Source organism: Engystomops pustulosus, chromosome 11 (genome assembly GCF_040894005.1).
Source record: "Engystomops pustulosus chromosome 11, aEngPut4.maternal, whole genome shotgun sequence".
Lineage (NCBI taxonomy): Eukaryota > Metazoa > Chordata > Amphibia > Anura > Leptodactylidae > Engystomops > Engystomops pustulosus.
The window spans coordinates 65082159-65105648 of record NC_092421.1 but is presented as its reverse complement, the minus strand read 5'-3'; the positions used below and the strand labels follow the sequence as shown (position 1 = coordinate 65105648).

The window sequence follows — 23490 nt, the reverse complement described above, 5'->3', positions numbered from 1 at the left end:
CTAGTATGGGAGTATAGTGTATGACTAGTATGGGAGTATAGTGTATGACTAGTATGGGAGTATAGTGTATGACTAGTATGGGAGTATAGTGTATCACTAGTATGGGAGTATAGTGTATGACTAGTATGGGAGTATAGTGTGTGACTAGTATGGGAGTATAGTGTATGACTAGTATGGGAGTATAGTGTATGACTGGTATGGGGGTATAGTGTATGACTAGTATGTGAGTATAGTGTATGACTAGTATGGGAGTATAGTGTATGACTGGTATGGGGGTATAGTGTGTGACTAGTATGGGAGTATAGTGTATGACTAGTATGGGAGTATAGTATATGACTAGTATGGGAGTATAGTGTATGACTGGTATGGGAGTATAGTGTGTGTCTAGTATGGGAGTATAGTATATGACTAGTATGGCGGTATAGTATGGATGCATTACCTGTTACTATATGGCAGTATTATTTGGCACTGTATGACGGTATTACTTGGCATTGTATGAATGTATTACCTGGCAGGGAGATAATGTGAGTTGCTGTACCTGGATGGGAGCAGACAGTGAGGTGTCAGGTTCAGCTGTTTTTAATATTTGCACTTCACTTGCAAATCCTGTGCAGGGGTGAGTGCACTGGACCTGCGGATCACCCTGGCAGGACCGCGGTGGCTCGGCACCTGCGCGGTTTGGCTCTGTCATCACGCAGTAGTTAAACACAGACACTTCTACCTTTGAACCGATTTCAGACAAGGTCCAAAGTTTAGACAACAGAGCAATGTGCGGCTTTTATTAGAGCTGCCCCAGGGATGAGACCCAGGCAGATCCGCAGAACGACGCGTCAGGACCAATCACTGCCAGGACCCTGTATGAGCAGCACCAAGGAGGTAAGTGCCCCCTGAGCTCTGACTACCGAGAGGGCAGCCCGAGTGCTCCGAAGGAACTACAACTCTCAGCAGGTCCTGACAGCTACAAGCTAGGAGTTGTGGCTATGCACATAGGATACAATGTATATAAGTGTGCAGGTACATAGTAATGGAACCTGAAACCCTGAAGCCAATAAAGGGAACCTGTCAGTAGCTGTGACCATTACAGACTGCAGCCAGTGTTAGGTATTGGCCCTGGGGAGATGTGTAATCAGACCTTATTGTATGTTGTCAGTAGCAGCAGGACTGTGATATATGGATTTATATTCCAGGATTGTAGCTTCTCCGGGTGCACTGGGGGCATGTCCTCACACTGCTGTGCTCTGTGCTCTCTTCAGCCTGTGTTACGTATTGTCCCTAGAGAGATGTGTAATCAGCGCTGTAGTGGGCTTCTTTTTTATTACTGCAGCAGACACTGTAGGGAGCCTAACACTGGCTGCAGTCTGTATGGTCACATACATCCTGAACCCATCACTCCTTCTGTACTTGCCCTCGGTGTCACATGGAACTGCTTTTTAAGTTTTGGGTGGAGTTTATGATGCAATTGAGGGTGAATATCCACTTACTACAACTTTATTGTCCGGTTACGGGGATCCATTATGCTGCAGGACACAGCTCAGCAGACAGTATCACACATAATAGGACTAGATACACAGCTCAGCAGACAGTATCACACATAATAGGATTAGATACACAGCTCAGCAGACAGTATCACACATGATAGGATTAGATACACAGCTCAGCAGACAGTATCACACATGATGGGATTAGATACACAGCTCAGCAGACTGTATCACACATGATATGATTAGATACACAGCTCAGCAGACAGTATCACACATGATAGGATTAGATACACAGCTCAGCAGACAGTATCACACATGATAGGATTAGATACACAGCTCAGCAGACAGTATCACACATGATGGGATTAGATACACAGCTCAGCAGACTGTATCACACATGATATGATTAGATACACAGCTCAGCAGACAGTATCACACATGATAGGATTAGATACACAGCTCAGCAGACAGTATCACACATAATAGGATAAGATACACAGCTCAGCAGACAGTATCACACAGGATAGTATTAGATACACAGATCAGTAGACAGTATCACACATGATGGGATTAGATACACAGCTCAGCAGACAGTATCACACATAATAGGATAAGATACACAGCTCAGCAGACAGTATCACACAGGATAGTATTAGATACACAGATCAGTAGACAGTATCACACATGATGGGATTAGATACACAGCTCAGCAGACAGTATCACACATGATAGGATTAGATACACAGCTCAGCAGACAGTATCACACAGGATAGGATTAGATACACAGCTCAGCAGACAGTATCACACATAATAGGATAAGATACACAGCTCAGCAGACAGTATCACACAGGATAGTATTAGATACACAGATCAGTAGACAGTATCACACATGATGGGATTAGATACACAGCTCAGCAGACTGTATCACACATGATATGATTAGATACACAGCTCAGCAGACAGTATCACACATGATAGGATTAGATACACAGCTCAGCAGACAGTATCACACATGATAGGATTAGATACACAGCTCAGCAGACAGTATCACACATGATGGGATTAGATACACAGCTCAGCAGACTGTATCACACATGATATGATTAGATACACAGCTCAGCAGACAGTATCACACATGATAGGATTAGATACACAGCTCAGCAGACAGTATCACACATAATAGGATAAGATACACAGCTCAGCAGACAGTATCACACAGGATAGTATTAGATACACAGATCAGTAGACAGTATCACACATGATGGGATTAGATACACAGCTCAGCAGACAGTATCACACATAATAGGATAAGATACACAGCTCAGCAGACAGTATCACACAGGATAGTATTAGATACACAGATCAGTAGACAGTATCACACATGATGGGATTAGATACACAGCTCAGCAGACAGTATCACACATGATAGGATTAGATACACAGCTCAGCAGACAGTATCACACATGATAGGATTAGATACACAGCTCAGCAGACAGTATCACACATAATAGGATAAGATACACAGCTCAGCAGACAGTATCACACAGGATAGTATTAGATACACAGATCAGTAGACAGTATCACACATGATGGGATTAGATACACAGCTCAGCAGACAGTATCACACACATTGGAGTCAGTGCTGCTTCTTTTAGTTATTTATTTTGGTGTGTGTGTGTGGGGGGGGGGGGTTCTGATTTGTTTGTACATCGTTAATTAAATTAATTGCACTCTGGAAACTTCTCATAATAATTGGCTTCATGTGTCTACTGTACATGTCCACACACGCTACAGCATCCAGACACATCAACACTAAGGTGTGAACACATCACTAACACAACAAGCGGAAGCCAAAACTTATAGCCCTCTGCTCCCCATCAGGAAATGTCACCCCAATGTCATTCTCAATGCTGAGCTGTGTATCTAATCCTATCCTGTGTGATACAGTCTGCTGAGCTGTGTATCTAATCCTATCATGTGTGATACTGTCTGCTGAGCTGTGTATCTAGTCCTATTATGTGTGATACTGTCTGCTGAGCTGTGTATCTAATCCTATCCGGTGTGATAGTCTGCTGAGCCGTGTATCTAATCCTATCCTGTGTGATACAGTCTGCTGAGCTGTGTATCTAATCCTATCCGGTGTGATACTGTCTGCTGAGCTGTGTATCTAATCCTATCATGTGTGATACTGTCTGCTGAGCTGTGTATCTAATCGTATCATGTGTGATACTGTCTTCTGAGCTGTGTATCTAGTCCTATCCTGTGTGATACTGTATGCTGAGCTGTGTATCTAATCCAATCATGTGTGATACTGTCTTCTGAGCTGTGTATCTAATCCTATCATGTGTGATATTGTCTGCTGAGCTGTGTATCTAATCCTCTTGTGTGATACCGTCTGTTGAACTGTGTATCTAATCTTATCATATGTGATACAGTCTGCTGAGCTGTGTATCTAATCCTATCATGTGTGATACTGTCTGCTGAGCTGTGTATCTAATCCTATCATGTGCGATACTGTCTGCTGAGCGGTGTTTCTAATCCCATCCTGTGTAATACAGTGTGCTGAGCTGTGTATCTAATCCTATCATGTGTGATACTGTCTGCTGAGCTGTGTATCTAATCCTATCATGTGTGATACTGTCTGCTGAGCTGTGTATCTAATCCTATCATGTGTGATACTCTCTGCTGAGCTGTGTATCTAATCCTATCATGTGTGGTACTGTCTGCTGAGCTGTGTATCTAATCCTATCATGTGTGATACTGTCTGCTGAGCTGTGTATCTAATCCTATCATGTGTGATACTGTCTGCTGAGCTGTGTATCTAATCCTATCATGTGTGATACTCTCTGCTGAGCTGTGTATCTAATCCTATCATGTGCGATACTGTCTGCTGAGCTGTGTATCTAATCCTATCATGTGTGATACTGTCTGCTGAGCTTTGTATCTAATCCTATCATGTGTGATACTCTCTGCTGAGCTGTGTATCTAATCCTATCATGTGTGATACTGTCTGCTGAGCGGTGTATCTAATCCCATCATGTGTGATACTGTCTGCTGAGTTGTGTATCTAAACTGGATAGCAGTGTGATACTGCCTGCTGAGCCGTGTGACACCTGCCTAGCAGCTGTATCTAATCCTGTTATGTGTGATCATATATTTAGATACGTATGGTGCTGTTTCTGGGACCATAATAGATCTCCTCTTGGTTTAGGTTTGTAGGTCGGTGAGATGTGTTGCTGCCTCTCTTTCCTGTTCACCCCGCTGCCGACATCGGCCATTGTCACCCTCCTCGCCATCGGACTGACCGCCTTCTTCTATGTCCTCACCAAGCCCAAGCCGGTGCACCCTCCCATCAATCTGAAGAAGCAGTCCATCGGGACACAGGTAATGGGCACCATCATAGCAAGGTCAATAGCTCTCATATTAGGTCAACAGCCTCATATAGGAAATTATAGAGAAGTACCGACCTGTACTGAAGGACATAAAGCACTTGGGTTAAATAGAAGCTTCCTATTATCTCCAGCAGCCTCTGTCTGTACCTGTGTCTCTCCTCTATCATCATCAGCATCAGTAGGGTCATATAGGACATTATAGAGATGTACTGACCTGTACTGGTGGGAATAAAGCACTTGGGGTTAGATAGAAACTTACTATTATCTCCAGCAGCCTCTGTCTGTAGCTGTGTGTATCATTTATCACTCAGATAAGCATGATCATATAGGACTTTATAGAGAAGTAATGACCTGTACTGATGGGAATAAAGCACTTGGGGTGAGATAGAAACTTACTATTATCCCCAGCAGTCTCTCTGTGCCTGTGTGTATCCTCTATCACTCAGAAGCATCAGCAGGGTCATATAGGACATTATAGAGAAGTAGTGACCTGTACTGATGGGAATAAAACACTTGGGGTGAGATAGAAACTTACTATCTCCAGCAGCCTCTGTCTGTGCTCTCTCACTTCAGCAGCATCATATAGAGCATTAGTAACCTGTATTGATATGGGAGATACACAATTTGACAATCCTGTTTAGCAAATTAACTATACCCCACTTTTTGTTGGCAATATCTTGTACCACATGTGACGGGGGTCTCAGGACCACCATCCTAGTGACTGTACCTCCTGTCCTGTGGAGAGCCTAGCTTCTGCTGCAGGAGGAACCCATTATAACCTTCCGTATAATCGGCAGTATGTGTCAGTGATGTGATGGCGGTTTTGCGTTTAGGGTGGAGCTCGGCGATCCGTGTTGCTGAAGGATGAGACCCTCATGTCTTACTACTATGAAGACGCCAAGACCCTGTATGAAGTCTTCATGAGGGGGCTACGAGTGTCAGGTAAGAACACCTTAGTTGCTGGAGTTACTGTTACCACTCAAAATCCATAGAGTTCCGGACTGGGGTCATACCCAACTAGGCCCACCCCCAACTGCAGGTATCCACCTACCCAATGGGGAAAAATCCCTGACAGATTGGACTATGACTGCAGGACCTGACTACACTAGGATTATTCGTAGTCTGTAACCGTGGAAACACATGTATTGACAGTGGGACTACTGATGTGCAGTAATATAACAGATCTACTCCCCAAAATCTAATACTAAGATGAAGGATATTAGAGGTGCTGACCCCAGAGGTGGTCAATATTAGGGCAGGGGCGTTATGGGGTCTGCATATCCACCCCACCCCTTTAATATTCCCATCAGGGGTTCATATTCATATATCTTATCCTCATATAATCTGTACGATATTTGGACTCTGCAGGGAATGGAGATTGTTTGGGATCCCGGAAACCGAACCAGCCGTATCGGTGGATCACATACAGGCAGGTAAGTACATGCTGAGATATTGTGAGTATAAAGCCAGAAGCTCTGTGAAGACTGACACATACACAAGCAAAGTCATGGAGGGGGGGGGTATAGGTCCAGTGTCTGTGGAAAGCTGGGTGCCACTACTCATGGGTCATGTGGGTGGAGCACACAGGTCCGGTGCTTGATGGGTCCATCCTCCGTACTGGGGCCCCACACTACACCTCTGCTATTATGGCCGCCCATAGAGTCCTCATTATTCCTTTAAGGGCTGTTACTCCTTTAAGCATTAATATATTGCAGGTTGCGGACCGAGCAGAGAATTTGGGTTCCGGTTTTATCCAGAAGGGCTGCAAGGCATCTCCGGAGCAGTTCATCGGCGTCTTCTCCCAGAACCGGCCAGAGGTAAATCCACCAATAGGAATCTGTCAACAACTTATGGTTCTCCTGGTCAACAAAAAACATAGTCAACAGTGCCGAACCTATCCAGAGGTCGTGTGTGGTACTGCAGATCGGTCACATTCATCACTGGAGCTTAGATACAGATCACATGTCTCCAGCACTGAGACTCCTCTGGCTGCCAGTATTAGGTGTACTGGCCCTTTAAGACGAGCTGATACATTGTTGCAATGATAAACTGATTGTTACAAAGCAAAAACGAAATGAGAGAAAGATGGACAATCCCTTTAAATTAACAGTTTAAAAGTAAAGCAATGACCTGGGCTGCTGCAGCTGACTATTGTTAACCCCTTGTGTCCCTCATCAGGTGGTGATTGCTGAACTTGCCTGCTTTACCTACTCTATGGTCGTGGTTCCCCTTTATGACACTTTGGGAGCAGAAGCCATTGTATTCATTGTAAACAGAGGTAAGTGTCTACCCAGGGGCATAACTAGGCTGGACCCCCTTGACACATATTTGTACCAATATATCTGTGGCAGGTAGTGATTTGCTGCTGCTGATGTTCATGATGTCTCTCTAATAACCATATATGGACAGTTTTACCATACGGTGTACGTTTGGGGATGGAGGCCACACAATGACATCAATAGCCTTAGGAGGCCTCCGCTAAACAGACACGAACAATAGGAATACAGAGGGACCTTGTATAATGAGCATAATTCATAATTTCCTCTACTTCTTCAATATTGTGTTATAAAATTTTTTGGAAAGAGGGAGGTGAAGTACAAGAGAGGGGAAGGAAATATTGAGGCACATTGAAGCTTATTTACTAAGCCCCAATGTCGGGCTTCTAGAAATTTTCGGGATTTGCGCCACTGGGACAGGTATATAGAAGGGGAATATGTGATCGGATTTTGGCGCAATCGCAACGACTTTCGTGCGACAGAAATCAGGGGCCGACTGAGCGCGGGATTTAACTTTAAAATTGTGTCGCAAGATCAAGCACTTACATGCACCGGGAAGAAGAAGGTGAACCCCAGCGGACCTGAGCGGGGAAGCGACAGATGCAGGATATTGGGCGCACAATCTTAGTTAATTGCGGCAGATGTGAATTATCGCTGGACAACACACAGTGGGGATCACGACAGAACTGAGTAAGTAAATGTGCCCCATTTACTTACCCGTCCTGACGTGTTCCCCGAAAGTGCATTGTCCGACTGGATCGCACTCTGCTGCAATTCACTAGGATCGTGCGCCCGATATCCTGCATCTGTCGCTTCCCCGCTCAGGTCCGCTGGAGTTCACCTTCTTCTTCCCGGTGCATGTAAGTGCTTGATCTTGCGACACAATTTGAATATTAAATCCTGCGCTCAGTCCAAATCAGTCGCATCGTCCGTGTGCCCGCCCCCTGATTTCTGTCGCATGAAAGCAGCACAGCTGCGCCAAAGTCCGATCGTGTGCGACACAATCCCCAGTTAAATATCTGTCGCAGCGGCGCAAATCCCGAAAACGACGGAAAATCAGACGAAAGTGCGATCCGCGGTACCCTAAGTAAATAAGCCCCATCATATTTGTTTGCAATCAATAGTGACTGCATGTAGACCTACTTGCTTGTGTTCAGTAAGTAGCAATAGTTACCTGCTAAATATCACATGTTGAATTTTTTGAACACAAGCGAGTTACTCCTGATGTTCTTCAAATATGTTTCGTGACTTAATTTAAAAGAACCCTACTCATAAATCGAGGCACTTTGACTGTGGAAAAGTTGTAAAATCAACTTTTAAAGTTATGCTAATGAGTCATAAGGGCTCTGGGAGCGTTACCAGAGCCCATCCATAGTGAAGCTTCATAGGCTGTTAGACTGTTCCCCCCTCCCCCTGCCTAATGTAATCTCAAACAATGGGATGAGTAAAGTGCTAATGCACAGTGTAACAGCCTGTGAAGCTATAGAATTGAGGCCTGGATCTATGAGTAAGGCCCCTTCCACACTAGCGTTTTTCACGTGCGAGTTCTGCGAGTGCTTTTGACGCGCAGAACTTGCATTGCACTCTGTCCCATTGTTTCCAATGGGTCTTTCCTCATTTGCGTTGTTTTGCACGCGCGTGCTTGCGTTTGTTTTGACGCGTGTCAAAATCGCAGCATGCTCTACTTTTGCGTTTCACGCGCGTTTTTCCCGCCCCATTCAAGTCTATGGAGACGCATCAAAAATGCATTGCACTCGCAAGCATTGCAAGTGCAATGCGAGTGCTATGCGTTTTAAATGGATGGGTTGCTAGGTGACATGAATAATTCCCCTGCTCAAGATCGAGCATTTAATTAAAAAAACACAGTGAAGAATAGAATAAAAACAGTGACCACAGAAACATTCAAGTGAAAAACACAGTGAAGAACACAGTGCAGAATAGATTACAGATGTTCGGCACATCTGCTTACTTGTCGGGAGATACGCGCGGAACGGTGCGAACAAAATAGCATGTGAAGAACAATATATCTGCAATGTCTTCTTCACACATATATATTGTTCTTCACATGCTATTTTGTTCGCACCGCTCCGTGCGTATCTCCCAACAAGTAAGCAGATGTGCCGAACATCTGTAATCTATTCTTCATTGTGTTCACTGTTTTTATTCTATTCTTCACTGTTCTTCACATCTGATAACTTGTCGGGAGATAATATACACGGGGAACAGTGAAGAATAGATTGCAGATGTTTGCATACATCTGCTAACTTATCAGAAGACATTCTTTTTCAATTAAATAAAACATTTTATTCCCAAACCATAGTCTCTTTGAAAAAGTCCCATTGACTTAAAAAACGTGCGTGAAAAACGCACCGAAAACGCAAAAAACTGCGAACAACACGCGTGTGAAAAACGCAAAAACGCTAATGACTCCAAGGAAAAATGGAACAAAAACGCAGCCAAAAACGTCAGTTTTTCACGCATTGCACCCTGACGTGAAATGCAACGCTAGTGTGGAAGAGGCCTAAGTGTCCCTGGTTTATAATGATGGATTTTGATGGTAGATTTCCTCTAAAATCAATACATCTTGCATATTCACCTGCTGTTTTTTTATCACAGCATGCAGGGAGCATCAGGAGGGTTATTATTGTATCTCAGACCACAGGGAGGAGATGAAGGGGTTGACTGGATGAGGATTGGGGGGGGGGGGATTTTAAATCATAATTGGCCCTTTACATTTAATTGCAGAGGGTTTGTTAGAGTTGGATTCAGTCTACATAATCATCAGTAAGCAGCAGTACAAAGCCAGTCAGGGCTAGGTATTGGGCCTGGAATGCTTTTGTATGTTGTTAGTAGCAGCAGAACAGTGAAATATGAATTTATATTCCAGGATTGTATTTTTTCAAGTGCACTAGGAGGGTTTCCTCACACTGCTGTGCTCTGTGCAGGCAATCTGGGGACACCCCTCCCCCCCGCCCCAGTGCACTTGCAGAAGCTACAATCCTGGACCCATATATTTTACAGCCCTGCTACTACTAAGAACATGCACAAAGTTCTGATTACACATCTCTCCAGGGACAATACCTCACCCTGGCTGCAGAGAGCACAGAGCACAGCAGTGTGAGGTGTGACTACATATCTATCCAGGAACAATACATAAGAGTGGCTGCAGAGAGTACAGAACACAGCAGGGTGAGGTGTAGTTACACCTCTCTCCAAGGACAGTACAAATACAGGCAGTCCCCGGGTTACGTACAAGATAGGGTCCGGAGGTTTGTTCTTAAGTTGAATTAAGTAGGGGACCGCCTGTAACTGGCTGCAGAGAGCAAAGAGCACAGCAGTTTCTGCTGTCCCCTGCTGTATAACCCTATAATAATCTGCGTTTCTATGTCCTGCAGCTGATTTATCCCTCATAGTCTGTGACAAACCGGATAAAGCTTCGATTCTGCTCAGTAACTATGAGAAGGGCCTCACCCCCGGCCTGAAGATCATCGTCCTCATGGAGCAATTCGGCGACGACCTGAAGGAACGAGCAGCAAAGTGCGGGGTGGAGCTGCTGCTAATGGCTGATCTGGAGGTAAATGTCGTACCTGTACACTGGAGCAAAACCCCAGCAGTGGGCAATACACATGGGTCAGATATAGGCGAGAACAAGCAGAGATGCGTGTAAAGCATGGCGGAGGGGGGAGGGGTAGATGCATCTGAGATGACACCTGACCGCAGCTTTACTCCATCATCTTATATAAATTATAATGGAGCTGAGCTGCAGTGTAAAGCAACAGAACTGACACCAAAGAGATAATGTGAAGAAACGTGATCAGTGATGATGTCTCTGTCTCTGTTCTCAGTATCTCGGGAAAGAAAACTTCAAGAAACCAGTGGTGAGTGCAAGATACAAAGTAACGGTGGTGTTTATAGAATTCAGATAATGATACAATGTTGCAATGTACTTGGAGAGCTGCTGCCGCTTCTTTCCATTCATCTGTTGGAGGACGTGAAGCCTCGTCCTAACCAGCCGCCACCATCTGTGATGTATCTCCTGTGGTGCTGCTTGGACCTTCTCTATATAGATATAGAAATGAAATGATGGATAATTTCGGCCTCTCACTCCTCTTACAGCCTCCTCATCCGGACGATCTGTGTCTCATCTGCTTCACCAGTGGAACTACAGGTAAGATTTCTTCTGCCCCTTGTCGTTTTCTGTTCAGCCCTGAGGTAAGTATCTGCCCCTCTCGTTACTGTTACAAATACTTTTCCACCATGGATAAAGTTTTTATGTATTTTCTTCTTGTTACCATATTATGTAGAATTAAGATCTTATCATTTATTTCACCCTCAGGTGACCCCAAAGGGGCGATGCTCACCCACATGAATGTTGTAGCTGATGCCAGCAGTTTCCTTAAAGCCACAGAAGTAAGTGACAGTGTGGGAAACAGAGTATATTAGTTATGTGATCAGCCTCACTGTGTCCCCTCTTACTCCTCGCTGTGTCCCCTCTTACTCCCCTCTGTATTTTCTCTTACTCCTCGCTATGTCCCCTCTTACTCCTCGCTGTGTTCCCTCTTACTCCTCGCTGTGTCCCCTCTTACTCCCCGCTGTGTCCCCTTCTTACTCCCCTCTGTATCTTCTCTTACACCCCTCTGCATCTTCTCTTACTCCTCGCTGTGTTCCCTCTTACTCCCCTCTGTATCTTCTCTTACTCCTCACTATGTCCCCTCTTACTCCTCGCTGTGTCCCCTCTTACTCCCCTCTGTATCTTTTCTTACTCCTCGCTGTGTTCCCTCTTACTCCTCGCTGTGTTCCCTCTTACTCCTCACTGTGTCCCCTCTTACTCCTCGCTGTGTCCCCTCTTACTCCCCTCTGTATCTTTTCTTACTCCTCGCTGTGTTCCCTCATACTCCTCGCTGTGTTCCCTCTTACTCCTCGCTGTGTTCCCTCTTACTCCTCGCTGTGTCCCCTCTTACTCCTCGCTGTGTTCCCTCTTACTCCCCTCTGTATCTTCTCTTACTCCCCTCTGTATCTTCTCTTACTCCTCTCTGTATCTTCTCTTACTCCCCTCTGTAATTTCTCTTACTCCCCTCTGTATCTTCTCTTGCTCCTCGCTGTGTCCTCTCTTACTCCTCGCTGTGTTCCCTCTTACTCCTCGCTGTGTCCCCTCTTACTCCCCTCTGTATCTTCTCTTACTCCTCGCTTTGTTCCCTCTTACTCCTCGCTATGTCCCCTCTTACTCCTCGCTGTGTTCCCTCTTACTCCCCGCTATGTCCCCTCTTACTCCCCGCTATGTCCCCTCTTACTCCCCGCTATGTCCCCTCTTACTCCTCGCTATGTCCCCTCTTACTCCTCGCTGTGTTCCCTCTTACTCCTCGCTGTGTCCCCTCTTACTCCCCTCTGTATCTTCTCTTACTCCTCGCTATGTCCCCTCTTACTCCTCGCTGTGTCCCCTCCTACTCCCCGCTGTGTCCTCTCTTACTCCTCGCTGTGTTCCCTCTTACTCCTTGCTGTGTCCCCTCTTACTCCTTGCTGTGTCCCTTCTTACTTCCCTCTGTATCTTCTCTTGCTCCCCTCTGTATCTTCTCTTACTCCTCGCTGTGTCCCCTCTTACTTCCCGCTGTGTCCCCTCCTACTCCCCGCTGTGTCCTCTCTTACTCCTCGCTGTGTTCCCTCTTACTCCTTGCTGTGTCCCCTCTTACTCCTTGCTGTGTCCCTTCTTACTTCCCTCAGTATCTTCTCTTGCTCCTCGCTATGTCCCCTCTTACTCCTCGCTGTGTTCCCTCTTACTCTCCTCTGTATCTTCTCTTACTCCCCTCTGTATCTTCTCTTACTCCCCTCTGTATCTTCTCTTACTCCTCGCTGTGTCCCCTCTTACTCCTTGTTGTGTCCCCTCTTACTCCTCGCTGTGTCTCCTCGCTGTGTCCCCTCTTACTCCCCTGTGTGTCTTCTCTTACTCCTCGCTGTGTCCCCTCTTCCTCCTTGCTGTGTTCCCCCTTTCTCCCCGCTGTGTCCCCTCTTACTCCCCTGTGTGTGTCCTCTTACTCCTCGCTGTGTCACCTCTCACTCCTCGCTGTGTTCCCTCTTACTCCTCTCTGAATCTTCTCTTGCTCCATGTTGTGTCCCCCTTATTCCCCGCTGACCTCTCACCCTTCTCATACTGTACAGAGCACCTTTGCCCCGGTGTCCTCGGATGTAGAAATCTCTTACCTGCCCATGGCGCACGTGTTTGAGCGGGTGGTTCAGGTAAGGACTGGGTGCCAGAGTTCACTTTGTCGTTGTGTAAGACTTGTGTAAGATCTTATGGCCTGTGACCCCCAGGACGCATTAGGACAATGGACTTGATTAGGGGTTAATACTATATCTCATGGCTCCGGGACCATTATGTAATATCTTTGGCAGTGAAGATCCAGTCAGTAATAATCCTGCCCCTGTATGATACACCCTGGTATGTAACACATCTATGCCCTCATTATCTGTAATAATACTATTACATGTGGTCTAGGAGCAAGTGATATCAGTCCTGGTGGACTTGTAGCTAGTAAGACTATCTCTGGTGGTATAGAAGTTATCATCATTATCCCTGGTGGTCTGGGAGTTATCATTATAATCCAATGGGTCTAGAAGTTATCATCTCTGGCTGTCTAGGAGCTATAGTAATTATCCCTGGTGGTCTAGGATTTATCATCATTATCCCTGGTGGTCTAGGATTTATCATCATTATCCCTGGTGGTCTAGGATTTATCATCATTATCCCTGGTGGTCTAGGATTTATCATCATTATCTCTGGTGGTCTAGGATTTATCATCATTATCCCTGGTGGTCTAGGATTTATCATCATTATCCCTGGTGGTCTAGGATTTATCATCATTATCTCTGGTGGCCTAGAAGATATCAGTATTATCACTGGTGGTCCTGGTTTATTGATAACATGCCAGGCTGTCTAGTGAGTTCATCCTTATACACTAAGTTGCCACGTATCTTACTATGTGGTCTCTGGGTTTAGTATTTTGTACACATGATCCTGGTATAATTTGGTTTCTCCCGGCAGACGGTGATCTTCTGTGCCGGGGCCAAGGTGGGCTTCTTCCAGGGTGATATCCGGGTCCTGACCGACGACATGAAAACCCTGCGGCCGACAGTTTTCCCCACCGTTCCCAGATTGCTGAACCGGATCTATGACAAGGTGCAGGACGGATAACGCCGGGCGGATCTTTATAAGAACCCCCCCAGATGTAACAACCTGTATATTACCCCCCCCCCCCAGATGTAACAACCTGTATATTACCCCCCCCCCCCAGATATAACAACATGTATATTACCCCCCCCCCCCCCAGATGTAACAACCTGTATATTACCCCCATCAGATACAAAGCGGAGCCCAGACACCGACCAAGAAATTCCTGCTGGACTTTGCTACAAGGTGTAAGTTTGCTGAGGTCAAGAACGGAATTATCCGGAATGACAGCATCTGGGATAAATTAATATTTAAGAAAGTTCAGGTGAGTGGAAACTGTGATAACAATCCCTGGTGGCTCAGTGGTTCAGTAATAATATCCCTGGTGGCTCAGTGGTTCAGTAATAATATCCCTGGTGGCTCAGTGGTTCAGTAATAATATCCCTGGTGGCTCAGTGGTTTAGTACTTGACTCCCTGGTGGCTCAATGGTTCAGGTATTACCTCTCTGGTGGCTCAGTAATTACCTCCCCGGTGGCTCAGTGGTTCAGTAATAATATCCCTGGAGGCTCAGTGGTTTAGTACTTGCCTCCCTGGTGGCTCAGTGATCCAGGTATTACATCCCTGGTGGCTCAGTGGTTCAGTAATGATATCCCTGGTGGCTCAGTAATTACCTCTCCGGTGGCTCAGTGGTTGATTAATTACATCCCTGGTGGCTCAGTGGTTAATTAATAATATCCCCAGTGGCTCATTGATTCAGTAATTAACTCCCTGCTGGCTCAGTGGTTCTATAATAATATCCCTGGTTACTCTGTGGTTCAGTAATAACATCCCTGGTGGCTCAGTGCTTGATTAATAACATCCCTGGTAGCTCAGTGCTTGATTAATAACATCCCTGGTAGCTCAGTGGTTCAGTAATTACATTCCTTGTGGCTCAGTGGTTCAGTAATTACCTCCCTGGTGGCTCAGTGGTTCAGTAATTACCTCCCTGGTGGCTCAGTAATTACCTCCCTGGTGGCTCAGTGGTTCAGTAATTACCTCCCTGGTGGCTCAGTGGTTCAGTAATTACCTCCCTGGTGGCTCAGTAATTACCTCCCTGGTGGCTCAGTGGTTCAGTAATTACCTCCCTGGTGGCTCAGTAATTACCTCCCTGGTGGCTCAGTGGTTCAGTAATTACCTCCCTGGTGGCTCAGTGGTAACATTCTCGTTCTGAAGCTTCATGAATAAATATGTTGCTGATGATTTTTTTCAGGATTTTTTGTTCTCTGTATAATTTTCTATTTTTACCATTTTATTTTTCCTAGGAAACAATGGGGGGTCGTGTCAGGGTGATGGTAACAGGAGCCGCCCCCATATCCGAGAATGTCCTGTCCTTCCTGAGAGCCGCTCTGGGCAGCCAGGTACAGTGAAAGGGTCAATGCACAGTCCTGCGCCCGACCCTTAAAGGGGATGTCCATCCGGGAACCTGCTTTCATGACAATCCACCTCTGATAAAAGGGACCCCAGTAATAAGCTATTCATATCAGATGGAGTTCCCCTTAAATTATACATATTCCACTTCCCAAATGGGCGGGTCCTATGGAAAATAGCCTTTAAGGGGAACTGACCTATTCAGAAATGACTAATGTGATTTCTCTGTGATGACAGATTTTCGAGGCGTACGGACAGACGGAATGTGGCGCCGGGTGCTCATTCTCCACCCCAGGAGACTGGACGGCGGGTGAGATAACACGACCCTTCTGTCCTAGGGAAAGCTGGGTGACCGCTGTAATGGCCGCCATCATATATGAGGCTGTCACCCCACAAAGTGCAGAGCGACAACCACATATAGCGCTGCAGCCGCACACCCAGCGGGTGTCACTACCAGCGCCGCAAGCAACATGGCCGCCGGGGGGACACAACATCCGGGGTCTGCACCTGCCCCCCCCCCCATCCCATCCCATCCCATCCCATCTCTTATCTTCCAGGACACGTAGGAGCCCCCCTGCCGTGTAACCTCCTGAAACTGGTGGACGTCACCGACATGAATTACTTCTCCTCCAACGGAGAAGGAGAGGTATACAGTCTATTACTCTCTGTTATCATCCATTTCATCCCGGGGAGAGGAGACTGTACAGGGGGATACAATCTATTACTCTCTGTTATCAGCCATTACATCCCGGAGAGAGGAGACTGTACAGGGGGGGATACAATCTATTACTCTCTGTCATCAGCAATTTCATCATAGGGAGAGGTGACTGTACAGGGAGGATACAAGTTATTACTCACTGTTATCAGCCATTTCATCCCAGGGAGAGGAGACTGTACAGGGGGATGCAATCTATTACTCTCTGTTATCAGCCATTTCATCCTGGGGAGAGGAGACTGTACAGGGGGGTACAATCTATTACTCTCTGTTATCAGCCATTTCATCCTGGGGAGAAGCCTTTATGACACTTATTTTCATGTTTTTTTTTATCTTTTAGGTCTGTATAAAAGGCAGCAATGTTTTTAAAGGATATCTCAAAGACCCTGAGAAAACAGCGGAAGCCATTGATGAGGAGGGATGGCTTCACACCGGGGATATCGGGAAGTGGCTTCCAGTAAGTATAAAGGGGTCTCCCAATTTTGCATTATGATATTGCTGCTGCTCCATCATGTCACTACACACTGGATAGTTCCATATATCTTCATACTGACTCCATCTTTATAACAAACAGCTCCAAAATCTGTTCCTGCAGCCACCACTAGGGAGAGCTCCAGAGCTTCACATATACTGCACAGCTGTGGAGCTCCCCCTAGTGGTGGTCTTGTAATATAGTCTGGAACATGTTTGTATCTGTATCATAAATTCTGATGTAAGACACCAATAAAGATATCTTATACAGAATGTCATAGTGATAAAACCAGTAAAGTCACTAATGGAACCAATACTCTGTTCATCCTGGGCCTCCTGTTGCATGAAAATAATGTTCAGGTTACAGTGAAGACTGACTCATAAAGCAATAGGAAGGTTGTGCATACAGGGATTCAGTGAGAGGAGATTGAGTCCACCTCTAATGAGTGACACATCTGTGCTGGGGATTAGCCGCCCCTCAGGAGCGATCAGGGTTTGGGTCACCTGCGGGGACGGTAATCACGTTCCTTAATAAGGAGCCGTCCGAGGACTAATAATCAATAAGACTCCACTGTATTGAGGGCAGTTCAGAGAAATATGTGCAGGGGTCTCTGGGTTCTGCAGCTCCGCTACCAGGAATAATCAAAGATCCAGGAGTCCGATAACGGGTCGATACCGCCGAGAGACCAAGCTCCAGACAGGAAGGGGTTTCCAGGAAAACCTCACACATCGTGAACTTAAAACTGCAGAGGGAGGCAGGCAATGTTCACACTGGTGTACAGGGGTCTCCATAAATTCAGTATCATGACCCTGGTGGTCTAGGTTGTAAAAAGGTAAAGTGTTAATCGTAAAGTTCCAGCTCCCATAATTTAGTGAACTTCACTGCATGTTTAGAGCAGTATTGTCAGAATCTGATTGTGAACGCAGCTCTGGATGTGACTGGAGTAGAAGAATGGGAATAACAGAATAGCCTTAATCTATTCCAGAACGGGACCTTGAAAATCATCGATAGGAAGAAGAACATCTTCAAGTTGGCGCAGGGGGAGTACATCGCCCCGGAGAAGATCGAGAACGTGTACGGGCGCAGCGCCCCCGTGGCTCAGGTGTTTGTGCATGGGGACAGCCTGCGGGTAGGTACCTCATGGGTGACACCGTGAGATAATCCACTTATAAGAGGTAATGAGAGGGAAAAATCCAATTACAGGAGGGAAATGGTGGATAAGCCTCAGGAGAGAGCGACACGTTACCTGGAGGCTGCAGCACGCACACGTGTGACCGCACATGACTGTCACCTCCATGTGTAACCGCACAAGACCGCCCCCTCCATGTGTGACTGCACAAGACCGTCCTCTCCATGTGTGACCGCACAAGACCGCCCCCTCCGTGTGTGACCGCACATGACCGTCACCTCCGTGTGTGACCGCACATGACCGTCACCTCCGTGTGTGACCGCACATGACCGTCACCTCCGTGTGTGACCGCACATGACCGTCACCTCCGTGTGTGACCGCACATGACCGTCACCTCCGTGTGTGACCGCACAAGACCGTCACGTCCGTGTGTGACCGCACAAGACCGTCATGTCCGTGTGTGACCGCACATGACCGTCACCTCCGTGTGTGACCGCACATGACCGTCACCTCCGTGTGTGACCGCACATGACCGTCACCTCCGTGTGTGACCGCACAAGACCGTCATCTCCGTGTGTGACCGCACATCGCCGCCACCTCTGTGTGTGACCGCAAATGACCGTCACCTCCGTGTGTGACCGCACATCACTGTCACCTCCGTGTGTGACCGCACAAGACCGTCATCTCCGTGTGTGACCGCACATCACCGTCACCTCCGTGTGTGACCGCACAAGACCGTCATCTCCGTGTGTGACCGCACATGACCATCCCCTCCGTGTGTGACCGCACATGACCGTCCCCTCCGTGTGTGACCGCACATGACCGTCCCCTCCGTGTGTGACCGCACATGACCGTCCCCTCCGTGTGTGACCGCACATGACCGTCACCTCCGTGTGTGACCGCACATGACCGTCACCTCCGTGTGTGACCGCACAAGACCGCATATGACCGTCACCTCCGTGTGTGACCGCACAACACCGTCTTCTCCGTGTGTGACCGCACATGACCGTCACCTCCGTGTGTGACCGCACATCACCGTCACCTCCGTGTGTGACCGCACATGACCGCATATGACCGTCACCTCCGTGTGTGACCGCACAAGACTGTCATCTCCGTGTGTGACCGCACATGACCGCATATGACCGTCCTCTCCGTGTGTGACCGCACAAGACCGTCATCTCCGTGTGTGACCGCACATGACCATCCCCTCCGTGTGTGACCGCACATGACCGTCACATCTGTGTGTGACCGCACATGATCATCCCCTCCGTGTGTGACCGCACATGACCGTCCCCTCCGTGTGTGACCGCACATGACCGCATATGACCATCACCTCCGTGTGTGACCGCACAACACCGTCTTCTCCGTGTGTGACCGCACATGATCGTCACCTCCGTGTGTGACCGCACATCACCGTCACCTCCGTGTGTGACCGCACAAGACCATCATCTCCGTGTGTGACCGCACATGACCGTCCCCTCCGTGTGTGACCGCACATGACCGCATATGACAGTCACCTCCGTGGTGTGACCGCACAACACCGTCCTCTCCGTGTGTGACCGCACATCACCGTCACCTTTGTGTGTGACCGCACAAGACCGTCATCTCCGTGTGTGACCGCACATGACCATCCCCTCCGTGTGTGACCGCACATGACCGCATATGACCGTCCTCTCCGTGTGTGACCGCACATCACCGTCACCTCCGTGTGTGACCGCACAACACCGTCCTCTCCGTGTGTGACCGCACAAGACCGTCATCTCCGTGTGTGACCGCACATCACCGTCACCTCCGTGTGTGACCGCACAACACCGTCCTCTCCGTGTGTGACCGCACAAGACCGTCATCTCCGTGTGTGACCGCACATCACCGTCACCTCCGTGTGTGACCGCACAAGACCGTCATCTCCCGTGTGTGACCGCACATGACCATCCCCTCCGTGTGTGACCGCACATCACCGTCACCTCCGTGTGTGACCGCACAAGACCTGTCACCTCCGTGTGTGACCGCACACACCGTCCTCTCCGTGTGTGACCGCACAAGACCGTCATCTCCGTGTGTGACCGCACATCACCGCCACCTCCGTGTGTGACCGCACATGACCGTCCCCTCCGTGTGTGACCGCACATGACCGTCACCTCCGTGTGTGACCGCACATGGTCACAGGTCACATCACATGTCACTTCATGTCTGACAAACACAGGAAAAACATGGGGATGATGATGTCACATTCAGGGAGTTATAGGGCAAACACTGCCCCCCATCCATATACAGTATAATGACATCACATTGATCCCACCCATCATCTGTGACATCATGTACTACTGTATACAGTATGATAACATCACACTGATCCCCCCTAACTAAAATCTCTACCATTGCGACTAATTTCGTAGCAGTGACCTGTGACATTAAGGTCAGATATACATGGCTTGTCCAGGGTTACAGGATGACTCATCTCCATAGTTACTGACATTAAATTACATGAAATTATGTTAATTACATGGAATTATGGTGCATAAACCCTAAAAAGTCTGTATAATGTGAAGATGTCAGGACCTACATGATGCCTCAGCGATAGCTGAGCATTGCAAGCAATGTGACAGGTATAACAGCGCCACCCAGAGGTCATGAGAGGCGCTGCGCTGTGTGCACTGCTCATGGATCATGTCATTGCTTCCCAGTCCTGCCTGGTGGGGGTCATTGTTCCAGATCCAGAAGTATTACCAGACTTTGCAGCAAACTTGGTGTCCGAGGGTCCTTCGAAGAACTCTGCAAACATTCTGTGAGTACTAAGTGTGATACTGTTTGATCCCTTGTGTATCTAATCCATACTGTGTGATACTGTCTGCTGAGCTGTGTATCTAATCCCATCCTGTGTGATACTGTCTGCTGAGCTGTGTATCTAATCCTATCCTGTGTGATACAGTCTGCTGAGCTGTGTATCTAATCCCATCCTGTGTGATACAGTCTGCTGAGCTGTGTATCTAATCCCATCCTGTGTGATACGGTCTGCTGAGCTGTGTATCTAATCCTATCCTGTGTGATACTGCCTGCTGAGCTGTGTATCTAATCCTATCCTGTGTGATACAGTCTGCTGAGCTGTGTATCTAATCCCATCCTGTGTGATACAGTCTGCTGAGCTGTGTATCTAATCCCATCCTGTGTGATACGGTCTGCTGAGCTGTGTATCTAATCCTATCCTGTGTGATACTGCCTGCTGAGCTGTGTATCTAATCCTATCCTGTGTGATACTGTCTGCTGAGTTAGGTTGTAGTTACTGAATTTTTACATTTTCACCAGGCTGTGAAGAAAGCGATACTGGAGGATGTTATTAAAATTGGAAAAACAAGCCGGACTGAAGTCGTTTGAACAGGTACATAATAATAAGCAATCAGTTTCACAGATTCTTGGTTCTACTTCTTGTATTATAGTCCAGAGCTGCACTCACTATTCTGCTGCTGGTGCAGTCACTGTGTACATACATGACATTACTTATCCTGTACTGATCCTGAGTTACATCCTGTATTATACCCCAGAGCTGCGCTCACTATTCTGCTGGTGGTGCAATCACTGTGTACATACATGACATCACTTATCATGTACTGATCCTGAGTTACATCCTGTATTATACTCCAGAGCTGCACTCACTATTCTGCTGCTGGAATCATATACATGACATGTCTTTTCTCTGGTAGGTGAGGGATATTTACATTCATCCTGAAATGTTCACAATTGAAAATGGTTTATTGACCCGACATTGAAAGCAAAGAGAGCAGAAGTCGCCAAATACTTCAAGACTCAGATCGATGACTTGTACAACAAAATCCAGGATTGAACCAGAGCTCAAACATCACCAAAACCGGAGCTCCCCGGAGCTGGAAGAGGAGTCTGGATAAGCTGCTCCTTGCTGTACTACATACAGGGTGGCAGATCCTACAGTAGAGGAGAAGCTGTCACCCCAGTCCCTGCAGCTACACTGTACATCTATGTGCAGTCATCCATGGAAGACTGTAGCGTCATAGCTATGGTGCAGCAACTACTCATGGTTGTAAATTTTATAGGATCCTGTCAGCAGGTGAGACCCTACAGACTGCAGCCAGTGTTAGGTATTGGCCCTGAAGAGATGTGTAATCAGACCTTAGTGTGTGTTGTTGGTAACAGCAGGACTGTGAATTATTGATTTATTTACCAGGATTATAGCCTCGCCAAGTACACTAGGAGAGGAGGGGGGGGGGGAGGAGTCCTTACACTGCTGTGCTCTGTGCTTTTGAGTTCTCCACAGCTCACTCTGCTCTGCGAGATTGCAGTATTATAGAACCAAAATTAAACAGATTACACTCAGAGCAGAGGGTCTGGACTGTACAGCACCTCAGTGCACAGAGCACAGCAGTGTGAGGACACACCCCTAGAGCACTTGGAGAAGCTCCAATCCTGGAACATAAATCCATATATCACAGTCCTGTTGCTACTGACAACATACACAGAGGTCTGATTACACATCTCTCCACATACACTGGCTGCAGTCTGTATGGTCACAGCTGCTGATGGTTCTCTGTATACATTATGTTGCAGTGTACAGACCACTGCTTTATAATACGGGTGGGGGGGCTGTATATACTTAACAAATAAACTTTACTATGTATAAGAATGTGCTGTGCAGTCTTCTGGGTTCACCCACCTGTCAGTATGGTGGGGGTCACCGGCCGAACCGGTAGTCCCGGTTCTGTACCTGTACTGGGTCCCTGTCTGTGTTGCTGTAGAGACACTGGACAGCATCAGTCTCCTTCCCCCTCTAGCAGTACAGTGTCTTCTTACCTCTTCTGCAGAAGGAGTCTTCCCAGATGTACCACCATATACTGCAGAAGCTCCTTTCCTGCCAGGCAGGGCAAGGAGACAGTCTTATTGGATGTGCTGCAGTGAGTAGGGGGCCGGTATATAGAGATGGGACCATAGTCACTGAGAAGGTGGGTCCAGCAGCAGGTGGCTGAGGGGGGCACCAGACACACTTTTATACACCAGAGGGTGTTATTTATGACTTTGAGCCCCAAACGACACCAAACTATTCAAGGATATCATCCAGTAACAGCGCCACCCCTGTCCACAAGTGACATGACAGCTCAGATCTTTTTTTGTCTTTTATTATCAAGCGACATACAGAATATTTCTAAAAAAGATCACATCTCAAATTAAACCCAACTTAAAAAAAAACAAAACAAAAAACAAGAGTCCAATCTGCATGGTCTCCTAGCATGCTGGAAGTTGTAGTTCCACGCCATCTTGAGAAGTACAGGCTGGAGAACAGCGCAGCGCTCTGGAGGGTACAGATAACAGCAGGAAGAGAGACCAAGGGGGGGAAACAGGAGGGGACAGAGATATTTGGCATAAAACACAAATGATAGGACAATGTCACTGCAGCATTAACTCTGAGGAACCCTGTCCGGAGGAACAAGTG

At 47.2% G+C, this 23490-nt stretch overlaps 1 protein-coding gene across 1 annotated transcript; it reads left to right on the top strand.

The window, feature by feature from the left end:
* The first annotated feature begins 719 nt into the window (after positions 1 to 719).
* Positions 720 to 22692, top strand: ACSL5 (acyl-CoA synthetase long chain family member 5). Its single transcript, XM_072131160.1, is given in 24 exon segments — positions 720 to 876; positions 4693 to 4865; positions 5707 to 5815; positions 6242 to 6306; positions 6589 to 6690; positions 7052 to 7151; positions 10545 to 10723; positions 10995 to 11027; positions 11266 to 11317; positions 11486 to 11559; positions 13303 to 13380; positions 14186 to 14320; positions 14502 to 14636; positions 15614 to 15709; positions 15957 to 16029; positions 16277 to 16365; positions 16775 to 16891; positions 17892 to 18035; positions 20720 to 20771; positions 20774 to 20820; positions 21339 to 21380; positions 21382 to 21411; positions 21734 to 21785; positions 21788 to 22692. Coding segments are annotated over 23 exon segments (2046 nt in total). The 5' UTR covers positions 720 to 876; positions 4693 to 4709; the 3' UTR covers positions 21874 to 22692.
* The last annotated feature ends 798 nt before the right edge of the window (positions 22693 to 23490 follow it).